This window comes from Pleuronectes platessa, chromosome 24 (genome assembly GCF_947347685.1).
Source record: "Pleuronectes platessa chromosome 24, fPlePla1.1, whole genome shotgun sequence".
Lineage (NCBI taxonomy): Eukaryota > Metazoa > Chordata > Actinopteri > Pleuronectiformes > Pleuronectidae > Pleuronectes > Pleuronectes platessa.
In genome coordinates this window covers 7161234-7174780 of record NC_070649.1, presented here as the reverse complement: position 1 = coordinate 7174780, position 13547 = coordinate 7161234, and the positions used below count along the sequence as shown (strand labels likewise).

General features: G+C 44.5%; 3 protein-coding genes across 3 annotated transcripts; all 3 read right to left on the bottom strand.

Moving 5' to 3' along the window:
- Positions 1-82: 82 nt before the first annotated feature.
- LOC128430867 (tubulin alpha chain) lies at positions 83-3449 on the bottom strand. The gene is made up of 4 exons (XM_053416968.1): positions 3300-3449; positions 1548-1770; positions 1227-1375; positions 83-1146 (listed from the first exon to the last, which is right to left on the bottom strand). Exons 1-4 carry the CDS (start codon positions 3300-3302, stop codon positions 172-174), a joined length of 1350 nt encoding a protein of 449 aa, XP_053272943.1. The 5' UTR covers positions 3303-3449; the 3' UTR covers positions 83-171.
- Positions 3450-5292: 1843 nt separating this feature from the next.
- Positions 5293-6748, bottom strand: LOC128430868 (tubulin alpha-1A chain-like). Its single transcript, XM_053416969.1, has 3 exons — positions 6598-6748; positions 6358-6506; positions 5293-6273 (listed from the first exon to the last, which is right to left on the bottom strand). The coding sequence occupies exons 1-3, from the start codon at positions 6716-6718 to the stop codon at positions 5293-5295; spliced, it is 1251 nt and encodes a 416-aa protein (XP_053272944.1). The 5' UTR covers positions 6719-6748.
- Positions 6749-9050: 2302 nt separating this feature from the next.
- Positions 9051-13481, bottom strand: LOC128430889 (tubulin alpha-1C chain). Its single transcript, XM_053417010.1, has 5 exons — positions 11776-13481; positions 10986-11036; positions 10659-10881; positions 10419-10567; positions 9051-10334 (listed from the first exon to the last, which is right to left on the bottom strand). The coding sequence occupies exons 1-5, from the start codon at positions 11833-11835 to the stop codon at positions 9360-9362; spliced, it is 1458 nt and encodes a 485-aa protein (XP_053272985.1). The 5' UTR covers positions 11836-13481; the 3' UTR covers positions 9051-9359.
- Between the last annotated feature and the right edge of the window lie 66 nt (positions 13482-13547).

The following is a 13547-nucleotide window of genomic DNA, read 5'->3' as shown; positions in this document are numbered from 1 at the left end:
AGAATTATTGATCTATATCCAACATCACTGATGCCTATTATAAACCTAGAGTGCACAAATCAAGTGAACACAGGACATAGAATGGCTGTAACATTTAAAGTTTTATTTATGATCAGAGTGATCAGAACAAATGACGGAACAAATGGTCAAATACAACACCGATGTCGTCATTTAATACTCCTCTCCTTCATCCTCCTCGCCAACACTGTCGGCTCCGACCTCTTCGTAATCCTTCTCCAGGGCGGCCATGTCCTCTCTGGCCTCAGAGAACTCTCCCTCCTCCATGCCCTCTCCGACGTACCAGTGGACGAAGGCCCTCTTGGCGTACATGAGGTCGAACTTGTGGTCCAGGCGAGCCCAGGCCTCTGCGATGGCGGTGGTGTTGCTCAGCATGCAGACGGCCCTCTGCACCTTGGCCAGGTCTCCACCAGGAACCACAGTGGGTGGCTGGTAGTTAATGCCCACCTTGAAGCCTGTGGGACACCAGTCCACAAACTGGATGGTGCGCTTGGTCTTGATGGTGGCGATGGCAGAGTTGACATCTTTGGGCACCACGTCTCCACGGTACAGGAGGCAGCAGGCCATGTACTTGCCATGACGAGGGTCGCATTTCACCATCTGATTGGCTGGCTCGAAGCAGGCGTTTGTGATGTCAGCCACTGACAGCTGCTCGTGATAGGCCTTCTCTGCAGAGATAACTGGGGCATAGGTGGCCAGAGGGAAGTGGATACGAGGGTAGGGCACCAAGTTGGTCTGGAACTCTGTCAGGTCGACGTTCAGGGCACCATCGAATCGCAGGGAGGCAGTGATGGAGGAGACGATCTGTCCAATCAGCCTGTTGAGGTTGGTGTAGGAAGGGCGCTCAATGTCCAGGTTCCTGCGGCAGATGTCATAGATGGCCTCATTGTCTACCATGAAGGCGCAGTCAGAGTGCTCCAGGGTGGTGTGGGTGGTCAGGATGGAGTTGTAGGGCTCCACCACGGCAGTGGACACCTGAGGAGCTGGGTAAACTGCAAACTCCAGCTTGGACTTTTTGCCATAGTCGACAGAGAGACGCTCCATCAGCAGAGAGGTGAAGCCTGAACCGGTTCCTCCTCCAAAGGAGTGGAAGATGAGGAATCCCTGGAGTCCTGTGCACTGGTCAGCCTGCAGGGAAACATGGTTGTTAAACACAAGAGATTTCTGAATTGAAAATGGTGCACATTTAACACTGGGGATTAGCTCACCAGTTTACGGGTCCTGTCCAGAACCAGGTCGATGATCTCCTTTCCAACAGTGTAGTGACCACGAGCGTAGTTATTGGCTGCATCCTCCTTTCCAGTTATCAGCTGCTCGGGGTGAAAGAGCTGGCGGTAGGTACCAGTTCGCACTTCATCTGAGAAGCAACAAGAAAAAAAATACTTCAGTCTTGCTCAATTGTTTGTAGGTGTAATTGAGCTGCGTGTGTTTAAACAAATTACTTCACAGGAAATTAATTCAATGAGATCCTGAATTAATTCTACTCATTAAAGCTCTAGTAAAAGGTCTTTCTTTGTTTAGTTGCTTACCGATGACAGTTGGCTCCAGGTCCACAAAGACAGCCCTGGGAACATGTTTGCCAGCTCCAGTTTCGCTAAAGAAAGTGTTGAAGGAGTCGTCGCCTCCGCCCATGTTTTTGCCGCTAGGCATCTGACCATCAGGCTGGATGCCATGCTCAAGACAGTACAGCTCCCAGCAGGCATTTCCCATCTGAGTTCCGGCTTGGCCGACATGGATAGAGATACATTCACGCTGCAGAGACAAAGGAGGAAACAAAGGTCATTCCCCAGCTCAATCCTGTGTAATAACTGCTGATATGCACATGAACCTCCAGTATGACCCAATTCACATTCAGGCTGCGCTTAAAATGATTGACATCTTTTCCCATGGGGCACTGACCATCCCAGATCAATCAGCAGCTGCACCGTTTTTACTCCTTTGTTGCTGAGGAAGCCACGCCCTTCTCATCAAGGAATATTAATACGATTTCAGGAGGCTTTTATAAAGGTCCGAAAAGAAAAATATAAAATGGCAATAGAAAAATGTAATGAAATTAAATATGTAAAATTTTTATTAAAAATGTTATATACATTCACCTTTCAAGTAAGTAAGTGGCACAGGTTGATTGTATAAGCAAGTAAAAATCTGTTTTGTGCACAAGAAAAACTTTGTACATAAACAAAAACGTGCAAGAATATGATTTTATTGATATGATATGAAATAAAACTCTCGATCAGATCTTTTTTCCCCATACGGCCCAGCCCTACCACATGTTCCCCTTCACGATGGGAAGGGGAGGGCGAGGTAAGGGGCTATTCAGCTGCATCGCGCATCTTCACCAGTAGGTGTCCCCAAAAGAGACACGCCCAATGTTTAATTAATCTGATAAAGCAAAATCTGAAAACGTTTAAAATCCACTGGCTCTGATTTTGTATCATCAGGACATTTCAAACTTCAGCCAGTACTGAGGGGTATATACGAGTCTTATTGATTTGATGTAACTGCGATGCATAACGTTTTAATAATGAGATGGTTATTATTTTTTGGAAAACCCGAGCCTCAGGTAACTGTTTCTTGCAGACCTGATGAATAATAACGCATGCTGAGTCACATGGCAGGTTGTTGCAGATCTGTGGCGTGATCCGCTTTCCCATCCCCCCCACCGCCACTCTCCCTGCACAGCAGATTATCCCAAAAAAAAGAAAAGAAGGAAAGAATATGGAAAAAGGGAAAAGGAGGAAGTGTATATAAAAAAAAACTGGGGGTCATTCCGCCCTGAAATGGAGACAAAGCCCGACCTAAAGTGCGACATTCGCGGACAGGGCGTTATCCCATGGCGGCCTCGCTGGACAAATGCGCATCAACTCCCACTCCCCAACAATGCGCCGCACGGGCGCAGCATCTTCTACGCTATTTTCAGGTCGTCATCCTCCAAAAAAAAAAAAAAAAAACACGTCGGGCGCGTCGGGAATTTCACCGTTATTCAACCAGCCTCGGTGTGGTTGAGTTAATCCCACACTGCGTCAGTTGTCTGGCCTCGTTCGACGTGACACCATTTTGTCCGCGCACAATAGGACCGTTACCAGTTCAACGGTTTTCCCCTTCGCATCGCAGAACCTTTTTACAGCGTGTAAAAACGTACATAGACATTTAGTCATTTCGTCGTGCGAGCGCCTATCGTCAAGTTTCCGTCTTTCTCTACAACACCGTGCCTGTCAGGATGACGTTAAGCCGCCGCGTTGAGCCTTTTCCCCCGAAGTGTTTCAACAATGAGAACTCACCATTTTGACTCAGTGTGTGGCTCCTTCTCTCCGACGTGAGGATCAGGTTCTGAAGGATGGCTGCACTGACGGGCGGTGCTCGGGCTCCTGTACTTTATAGATATTCAGAGGGCGGAGTCAGAGTGGCGGTAAGAGAGCTTTTTCCTTGGGCGGGAGCGAGGCGGAAGTGACGTCGAGCCAGTGTTGCGTTCAGGTACAGCACCGCACAGAATGTAATGCGATGACATGCAACAAATTTAGAGCAATTATTTATGAGAGGAAATGTGTTTATTCACAGCGATATCATTTATTCCCAGCTCTGTGCACAGCCCCTCTATTGCATTGCGTAGCCACATGGCATCATCAATAAAGAAGGAAAAACAGGTTCCACAGTCTCAAGGTTTTTTCATACAGAAAATACACGGGTTTTCTTTCCAATTTAATCTTTTGTGCAAGAAATTCTGGGTTGGGTAAATGTCGCTCAAAATGTTGAATGTTACTACTGAAAGAACAAAGGCATATTGCAGCACGTGACCAGAATTATTTTTTTATTTTCTTGGAGATATGTTTCAGACAGCAAACCTAAAAAGGCCTCATACAGTGTTGAAACGGAAGAATAGGATTGTCAAATGTAGGATACTCCTTAAGAGATAAATTAATTAACTGAAGCAACAACAAAGGGAGATTAGAAAGAGGACTCAAGAGTTGGATATCAAATTCATATAAATACTTTAAAGGGTGTTGCAAGCAGTCATGTTTTGATGGCTGTTTTGTTTTCAGAGACGGAACCTGTCCACACGTACGGGTCCATTACTTTCAATAATTCACATACTTGGGGGGTTTGGTGGGTGAACTTACATTTGTGGATGTGGAGCTTAGCAAGAAATAAGTTCAAATGAATGGTTAAATAAAAGCAATCCTGTTATATTACTGTAATAATTGGTAACCAAATACAAGATCGATCAGTTATGAAACCGTGAATATCCTTCTATTGCTTATGCTTAAACTTGCAAGACTAGAACAGATGGGAGCAGGTTACAGGTTACGGTTCACAGAAAGATCAGTTTACACCTCTGTCACTCCGAATCTTATATAAGTAATACTTTCATGATGAATCAGCATAAATGACACTGCATTAACCTTGTGTGTGAGGAGGTACCTTTGTGGCTAGAACCGAATCTTCTTCCAGTCAATATCATAATCAAAGTTGCACCAATTTAAAACATTTTGTGACTGTATTCACTATCGAGATTGTAAATTACTCAATTCGTAATCATAGCTTTTGAAAAAGAAATTCCAATATCACACCCAAATTACATGTTGGGCCCCTTTTGTGTTAATTAAAAAATGTATACACACATTCAGAAGGGGTGATGCATTGTGAGGAGCAGTGGGGCATGTTCCTCTGCTTCACTGAGACAATAACCTTTTTGTCTACTTTGACTACGGGGGAATTTGCTTGGAATGTAAAATGTAAGGTGAATTTCTTTGGCAAATATGTTGATGATGACTAAATGATTAAGCACATATTTAATATTTTTGAAATAATAATTCATGCCACAGATGGATAACAAGTCTTTCGAATATTAATTATAATAAGACCTGGCCTCTTATAAGTGACAAATAAAGGATGGAGGATTTCAAACAATCAGGATAAATGATTGGTGATGGCTGAAATGAAAATAAATATGATTGAGTAGCATCCTGCAGCATCACCCAAGAATAATCCTACTTTCAAAAGAAGAAAGTTGGCCTGATAAATTGGTCAAATTAGTTTATTACTCTTTCTGAAAAACATTTTTGTAAAAAACAAAAAAAATACATTAAAGATAGATAATCAATAAAGAATAAAGACAGAAAAGCAGAGATGAAAACTGTGCACCGTCACCCACATTTTACGATTTATCATATGTTCTCACTCTACATCATGTCTAAATGTTGACAGTTTGACAATTCATTTTGCAACAGTTTATTCGAAACATATCGACACAGAAATTATGGTTTTATTTCAAATTTAATATTCCTCCCCCTCTTCCTCTCCTTCATCGCCGACGGTGTCGGTTCCGACCTCTTCGTAATCCTTCTCCAGGGCGGCCATGTCCTCTCTGGCCTCAGAGAACTCTCCCTCCTCCATGCCCTCTCCGACGTACCAGTGGACGAAGGCCCTCTTGGCGTACATGAGGTCGAACTTGTGGTCCAGGCGAGCCCAGGCCTCTGCGATGGCGGTGGTGTTGCTCAGCATGCACACGGCCCTCTGCACCTTGGCCAGGTCTCCACCAGGAACCACAGTGGGTGGCTGGTAGTTGATGCCCACCTTGAAGCCTGTGGGACACCAGTCCACAAACTGGATGGTGCGCTTGGTCTTGATGGTGGCGATGGCAGAGTTGACATCCTTGGGCACCACGTCTCCACGGTACAGGAGGCAGCAGGCCATGTACTTGCCATGACGAGGGTCGCATTTCACCATCTGATTGGCTGGCTCGAAGCAGGCGTTGGTGATCTCTGATACAGAGAGCTGCTCGTGATAGGCCTTCTCTGCAGAGATAACTGGGGCGTAGGTGGCCAGAGGAAAGTGGATACGAGGGTAGGGCACCAAGTTGGTCTGGAACTCTGTCAGGTCGACGTTCAGGGCACCATCAAAGCGCAGGGAGGCAGTGATGGAGGAGACGATCTGTCCAATCAGCCTGTTGAGGTTGGTGTAGGTGGGGCGCTCGATGTCCAGGTTCCTGCGGCAGATGTCATAGATAGCCTCATTGTCAACCATGAAGGCGCAGTCAGAATGCTCCAGGGTGGTGTGGGTGGTCAGGATGGAGTTGTAGGGCTCCACCACGGCAGTGGACACCTGAGGAGCTGGATAGATGGCAAACTCAAGCTTCGATTTCTTGCCATAGTCGACAGAGAGACGCTCCATCAGCAGAGAGGTGAAGCCTGAGCCGGTTCCTCCTCCAAAGGAGTGGAAGATGAGGAACCCCTGGAGTCCTGTGCACTGGTCAGCCTGCAGGGAAATAAAATAACAGAATTCTTTCCATACTCCTCTTCACTCTGAACTCAAACACAGAACCTCTGCAGGCAAACTCACCAGTTTACGAATCCTGTCCAGCACCAGGTCAATAATCTCTTTTCCGATGGTGTAGTGACCCCGAGCATAGTTATTGGCTGCGTCCTCTTTTCCAGTGATCAGCTGCTCAGGATGGAAGAGCTGGCGGTAGGTGCCTGTGCGGACCTCATCTGTCATTGGAAAAACAAAGACGATATAATAAGTAGTTCCTGAATCCACATTCATCTACAGTATGAGTTAGCATTGAAAAAAATATCTTACCGATGACAGTTGGCTCCAGGTCCACAAAGACAGCCCTTGGAACATGTTTGCCAGCTCCAGTTTCACTGAAGAAGGTGTTGAAGGAGTCGTCTCCTCCTCCGATGGTCTTGTCGCTGGGCATCTGACCGTCCGGCTGGATGCCGTGCTCAAGGCAGTACAGCTCCCAGCATGCATTGCCTATCTGGACACCGGCCTGACCAACATGGACAGAGATACATTCACGCTGCGAGAAGAAGAGAGCAGAGCAGATGTGAAGAACCAAAATTAGATGGATGGATGGATAGAAGCAATGTAGAATAGTAATTATAGGATAACAACAAATAAATATAAACTGCATTATGGTAACATGATAATAAGATATACCATTAAATACCAATTTGGGAAAAGTACATGGGTGATAATTAAATGAGCAAAATCATTTCCTACAAAAAGTAAATTAGTCAATTTGTTCAACCTTTAGTGGTGATATGTATTTCCCCATAAGAGAGGAGCTGTTACTTGAACCCTCTGATACCTTGTAACTGAGTCAAACTCAATCGATCCCATGCACCTATCATCATGTCCAGTGTGTTCCATATTAAGATACGTGGACATTGTATTGTGTGTTTCACCTCAGGTAAATAGGTGAAACTATAAACCTCACTCAGAAGGGACATAAATGTGCCACAGGATGGCATTAGATCATGTTTGCAGCTTTAAAATTGAAGACATCTTGAACTTTCTTTTTTGCAACAAACAGAAAAAGCATAACAAAATAACATGCATCGCACAAATTATATTACAAATAGCCTATTTTGCTATCATGAGCAAACACAAATAAAAAGGCATTGCACAACATATGGATATATAAATCTATATTAATCCACTTCTGTCTTTCTTGGCTGTTTTTATCAAAAAATCACAATAAAGATAAATATGAAAGTCGTCCTCACCATGTTTTCAGCTCTGCAAAAAGTCCCTTGTTCACCTGAGAAGAGTGGCTGGGGAGGTTGTGTCAGGTGCGAGTGCAAGGGGCTGCTTTAATGCACAGCATCGCTTGGCAACAGCTCGGCGTGTTGTGGTAACCGGAGGAGCCGGAGACGCAAACACCATCTCCTACAGTGACAGACGAGGAGGACGAGCACACACACACACGCACACACAAAAGAAATGAATGTCTACTAGTACCCCCCCCGCACGGATCTCAGGAAGAACTGCTGTTGTGAAGCAGATGTGTAACTAACAACAATGAGCTGAATGGCTGTGAAATATGACCCGAGACAAGTTAGTTTGACAGGGGTCATACTTGCTCACAGCCTTTTTGTAAAAATGTTTAAAAATAAAACCATTCTGGAGATCTAATTTGATTCAGACCTGATCCTGTTAATATGACACATTTTAAGCCTCTTTTTCCTGAACTCCCCCCCCCCCCCCCCCCCCTCAGTGACCTGGATGGACTTTTGTTACAGATCTGCGTGGCTTCACCTCGGTGGTTCAGATCCATGTGTACTGCAAAGGTGAACCCTTTGTCTTGGTTAACATTAGAGCGCACTCCATCAGGCAGGTCCCATTCAAGATCACTGTTTCTTTTCCAGCAACGGGGGAATGTGATACACGTTTCCAAAGAAATAGAATGAAGGAGTTCTGCAGTCACATTGGATCGACTGGATTAAAGGTAGAGATTAACAAAGGATTATTGTTTTCCCCTGAGAGTTTTTGGGAGTGTATTTGTATTTGAGAGACTTAAAACCTTTAAATAAATCCTGGCAGAAACATTTCCGTCAGTTTACTTCTTGAAAACGACTCTTCATTGTTAACTTTGTATCTCAGAGTAACCATGGAGTTGTAACAACAAACTTGCCAGGAGAGGATTGTTGGAACAGGCTCCGATTAAGTTTCCCCAACAACGCTTTTCTCCGGCCTTCCCTGCTCTTGGGTGTCAGTTAATCTGCTCCGGCGACGCAGGGGTTCACAGAGTGTGTGCAGTGCACGGACACTTCCATTGCTCGTCTAAACACAGAGCTGGAGGTAGTAACTAATCATCATCACACAATAGGGAGGTGGTGGCTGTTGTGATCCTGCAAGGCCTCTCAGGCCTCTTTTGTTGTAGTTTTTCAAATGTTTGCGTCTGTCACACATTTTATTCTCTTAATTATAATTATCATTATTTATTTTGCCATCGTTATAAGGTTTTTCTTTTTCATATTTGTATAAATACATATTTTAACTCCTTTTATTGCTGTCTTTTCTATTATTAATTATTTTGGCATGCATTGGTCTCTAAACCTGAATGTTCTCAGTTGTAATTCATTTCTAACATCCTTTGATTATTCAATCACCAGTAAAGCACTTTGAACAGCGTTCATGTTCCCACTGTCCCCTTACGTAAAAAACCTTGGTCAACACAGCCTGAGTCTTTGTTTTGGTAGAAGTGAAAAAAAGACACACACCAAGAAAACACAGAGACACCACAGTTCTCTTTTAGATTGTTTTTACTGTCATGATATTACAAGAAACAAGGACTGCATCAGTTTACCTCCTCTTCTCAGACCACTGTCTCTCTCTCCTCCAAACAGCATTGACAGTTGGGAAATGTTGAAGTATCGTACAGGAAGCTTAAAATTATCGTATTTTGAGGGAAATGATCGTACGTTACCAGAGAATGGTTCTATTTGTTTATTTCAAATTTAAATATTCCTCTCCCTCTTGACTGATGGTTTAGATGGCCACGTTACAGGTTTGGGTGAAGGTCTGTTTTCTGGACGTGGGCATCGATGAGTGATTTAATACTCCTCTCCTTCATCTTCATCGCCGACGGTGTCGGTTCCGACCTCTTCGTAATCCTTCTCCAGGGCGGCCATGTCCTCTCTGGCCTCAGAGAACTCTCCCTCCTCCATGCCCTCTCCGACGTACCAGTGGACGAAGGCCCTCTTGGCGTACATGAGGTCGAACTTGTGGTCCAGGCGAGCCCAGGCCTCTGCGATGGCGGTGGTGTTGCTCAGCATGCACACGGCCCTCTGCACCTTGGCCAGGTCTCCACCAGGAACCACAGTCGGTGGCTGGTAGTTAATGCCCACCTTGAAGCCTGTGGGACACCAGTCCACAAACTGGATGGTACGCTTGGTCTTGATGGTGGCGATGGCCGTGTTCACGTCTTTGGGCACCACGTCTCCACGGTACAGGAGGCAGCAGGCCATGTACTTGCCGTGACGAGGGTCGCATTTCACCATCTGATTGGCTGGCTCGAAGCAGGCATTGGTGATCTGTGATACAGAGAGCTGCTCGTGATAGGCCTTCTCTGCAGAGATAACTGGAGCGTAGGTGGCCAGAGGGAAGTGGATACGAGGGTAGGGCACCAAGTTGGTCTGGAACTCTGTCAGGTCGACGTTCAGGGCACCATCGAATCGCAGGGAGGCAGTGATGGAGGAGACGATCTGTCCAATCAGCCTGTTGAGGTTGGTGTAGGAGGGGCGCTCGATGTCCAGGTTCCTGCGGCAGATGTCATAGATAGCCTCATTGTCTACCATGAAGGCGCAGTCAGAGTGCTCCAGGGTGGTGTGGGTGGTCAGGATGGAGTTGTAGGGCTCCACCACGGCAGTGGACACCTGAGGAGCTGGATAAACCGCAAACTCCAGCTTGGACTTTTTGCCATAGTCGACAGAGAGACGCTCCATCAGCAGAGAGGTGAAGCCTGAGCCGGTTCCTCCTCCAAAGGAGTGGAAGATGAGGAACCCCTGGAGTCCTGTGCACTGGTCAGCCTGCAGGGAAATAAAGTAACAGAATTCTTTCCATACTCCTCTTCACTCTGAACTGAAACACAGAACCTCTGCAGGCAAACTCACCAGTTTACGGATCCTGTCCAGCACCAGGTCAATGACCTCTTTCCCGATGGTGTAGTGACCCCGAGCATAGTTATTGGCTGCGTCCTCTTTTCCAGTGATCAGCTGCTCAGGATGGAAGAGCTGGCGGTAGGTGCCTGTGCGGACCTCATCTGTCATTGGAAAAGCAGAGACGATATAATATGTAATTCCTGAATCCAGTTTCATCTACATTATCATTTAGAATAGAAAAAAATATCCTACCAATGACAGTTGGCTCCAGGTCCACAAAGACAGCTCTGGGAACATGTTTGCCAGCTCCAGTCTCACTGAAGAAGGTGTTGAAGGAGTCGTCTCCTCCTCCGATGGTCTTGTCGCTGGGCATCTGACCGTCCGGCTGGATGCCGTGCTCAAGGCAGTACAGCTCCCAGCATGCATTGCCCATCTGGACACCGGCCTGACCAACATGGACAGAGAGACATTCCCGCTGGCATAGAAAAAAGGTGTTGTTAGAAGAATTGCATGTGGCTGTTTGTATTCATAATTGAGGCAAGAAAGTAATAAACAGGTGCTGAAACTGCAGAAGCTTACCATGATTCTAAATTCCTGCTGCTGACGTTGAGGACCTGCTGAGGAGATCTGCTGTGGGTGCGTTTGTTAGGATTTGTCAGGTACTTATAGTTTCTTCGAACTCTATGGCAACAAGCTTTGTTGTGAATAAATAAGTGTTTAGTTGGGTAGGCGAAGCCAATCATTCAGCCAAGGAATGCGATATGCAAACATGCTCCGCCACACATCACCGGCCCTCCGTCCTGCACCGAGATAATGTATAACCCGGACCCCCGCGTGTGTCAGGCACACAGAGCTCAGCCACGGGCGATAGAGCAAACAATGGATTGTCTTCGTGTTTGTGGACTACACTGAGATATGCAAAGTCACAGGCTCTTTGGGGGGGCTGAGATCACCAAGGAGATCTGCTGGAGTCAGTCAAGGATATTCAGTCAGATTCCCAAAAACATGAGGACCAGAGACCTTGTTTATTAATCTGTCTCACAGCTGATCAGAACTGCACAATTTAAAGCTTCGATCCTGGAGTCAGGGTTAAACTGAGCTTTATGGGACAGACACAAATACAGAATGGCTCACACGCACCTTAAATTATTTCACAGGGAAAAACATTTGATGTAAATGATTGTCTGATATGAATCATCTCAATAAAATGAGCTTTTCTTGTCCTTGAAAATGTAAAGTTAATAATTAAATATGAAAAAAACTCAGAACTGTTTCACCAATCCACTTACTTTAATTGTTTTAATTCATTTTCTTCCTATAAAGTGCTGAGTCTTTTATTGCACTTTCAGTTTGATTGTTGAAACTCTACCTTTCCTGTAATTGGAGATTTCAACAATTCAAGAGTCCTGTTTCCTGCTGTTTGATCCATTGTTGCTGAGGTAGGAAATGGAGCCAGCCTCCAGCCTCCACCCTCCTCCCTCTCTGTCCCCTGTGCATGAGGCCTGGCCCGGGCTGCTCTGTTGTGTTTTCCACATGACTGAGTGTCCTGTTGTTACAGAAACACCAAAGGTCACTGCTGGTGTGAAGCTCAGTGAGGATTTAAAGAAGAATGAGGCCTTTAGCCGGATGGCTTGTTAACTGATACCAAATTCAGAAACACACAAAGTTCAAAACTGGGTTAAATACACACAAGCAGTTTGTCTCTTTAACGATGAGACATGGAGAGTGTCATGTTCTGACATCACTTGCCCTCTCATAGAGCAACCTTACATGAACTTGCTCTGTTTTTAATTTATTGAATGAAGTTGCTTCAAACCCAAATATGCACAGTTTGCATTAGAGATCCAATTTGCCATGTTCACAACACCACCTGCTGGTATATAATAGGAATACAGCAGTGTGTCAGATAAATGTATGTTAAACTCCGCTGACATCAGAATCAACTTCAATGTTATTTTAGTAGAGCTGTGAAAAATAACGCGTTAACACGTTATGATTAAATTACAGGATTAATTCGTTTTTCTTTTTAACGCATTTAACGCATGCGCAGAAGGACCTTCCAATTCCGCCGCCTCTGCACTAGTTGCCGCTCTAATGCAGTCAGACGGCAGCTGCCATTCAAACAAACAAACAACATGGATAATTAATTCTGATGAACCTGAGGACCTTCTGGACGGGAAGATCGTGTTCCAAAAAAACAAAGATCGAACATTCAGTAAAACCAAGGTGATATGCACACTCTGCGAGAAGACATTATCGTTTCACCGTAGCAATACCCGCCTAACCACCGCAACGCGAAGCATGTGTTGGTCGGCGAGGGGCGTTCAAGTGGAATGCGACAAACCAGACTCACTCGCAGGACACATTGTGCAAAAGAAGCGGTCAGCTTTACTGTCAGAGAATTTGAACAAGTTAGTTTGCCTCACCAACTGGCTAAAGAACGAGTAGCTAAGAGGGCCTTTAGAGGCATTAGATTGTATCATGGTGTGGTTAATGGTTGTGTGACAAAAAATATAAAAAATGTCAACCATCCTATGGCTAAGAAGCTCAAATAATTTCTGTTTGATTTAAAAAAAAAAAGTTTTATTCAACCACACAATGGCTAAGGAGCCCGAATATTGTTTAGGATGAAGATTATATTAATGTTCCATATGGAAAAGCAATGATAACTGCTGAAGAACTGCTGAGTTGCAGCACAAAAGAAAAGTTAAATGTCATAAATCTTGTTTTCACAAAAATATTCCGAGAAAATCGGTAATGTGATTAATCATGATTAATCCATAGAAACCTGTGATTAATGTGATTAAAAATTGTAATCATTTCACAGCCCTATATTTTAGTGATTGCAATTCTTGAAATCCGATATCAATTCATTGGTAACTAATACATTAGTAACTATACTGCAACCAGAGTATTACCTGGGTTCAGTGCTATAACGGATCTTATACTTTGAAAAGTTGTGATTAACTTCCATTATTTTCATGAGATGACGACAACATTTTTACGATGCAATGAATATAGATGTGGTACATTTTCATATCATTAATCTAAAAATTAATACAGATTTTATAATTATGGTTGAGTACAAGTAAAAAAAAAGAATACTTGATTCCACTGTCAAGGGGTCAAGTAGTCATTTTT

Excerpts from the sequence above, each read along its gene's own strand:
- LOC128430867 (XM_053416968.1), bottom strand. Across the intron at positions 1,376-1,547 it reads CCTGGAGCCAACTGTCATCG|ATGAAGTGCGAACTGGTACC; the intron begins GTAAGCAACTAA and ends GTTGCTTCTCAG. Across the intron at positions 1,147-1,226 it reads TGGACAGGACCCGTAAACTG|GCTGACCAGTGCACAGGACT; the intron begins GTGAGCTAATCC and ends GTTTCCCTGCAG.
- LOC128430868 (XM_053416969.1), bottom strand. The coding sequence starts at position 6,718 with ATGCCCAGCGACAAGACCATCGGAGGAGGAGACGACTCCTTCAACACC. Across the intron at positions 6,507-6,597 it reads CCTGGAGCCAACTGTCATCG|ATGAGGTCCGCACAGGCACC; the intron begins GTAAGATATTTT and ends TTCCAATGACAG. Across the intron at positions 6,274-6,357 it reads TGGACAGGATTCGTAAACTG|GCTGACCAGTGCACAGGACT; the intron begins GTGAGTTTGCCT and ends ATTTCCCTGCAG.
- LOC128430889 (XM_053417010.1), bottom strand. The coding sequence starts at position 11,835 with ATGGATCAAACAGCAGGAAACAGGACTCTTGAATTGTTGAAATCTCCA. Across the intron at positions 10,882-10,985 it reads AGCAGGAATTTAGAATCATG|CGGGAATGTCTCTCTGTCCA; the intron begins GTAAGCTTCTGC and ends TTTCTATGCCAG. Across the intron at positions 10,568-10,658 it reads CCTGGAGCCAACTGTCATTG|ATGAGGTCCGCACAGGCACC; the intron begins GTAGGATATTTT and ends TTCCAATGACAG.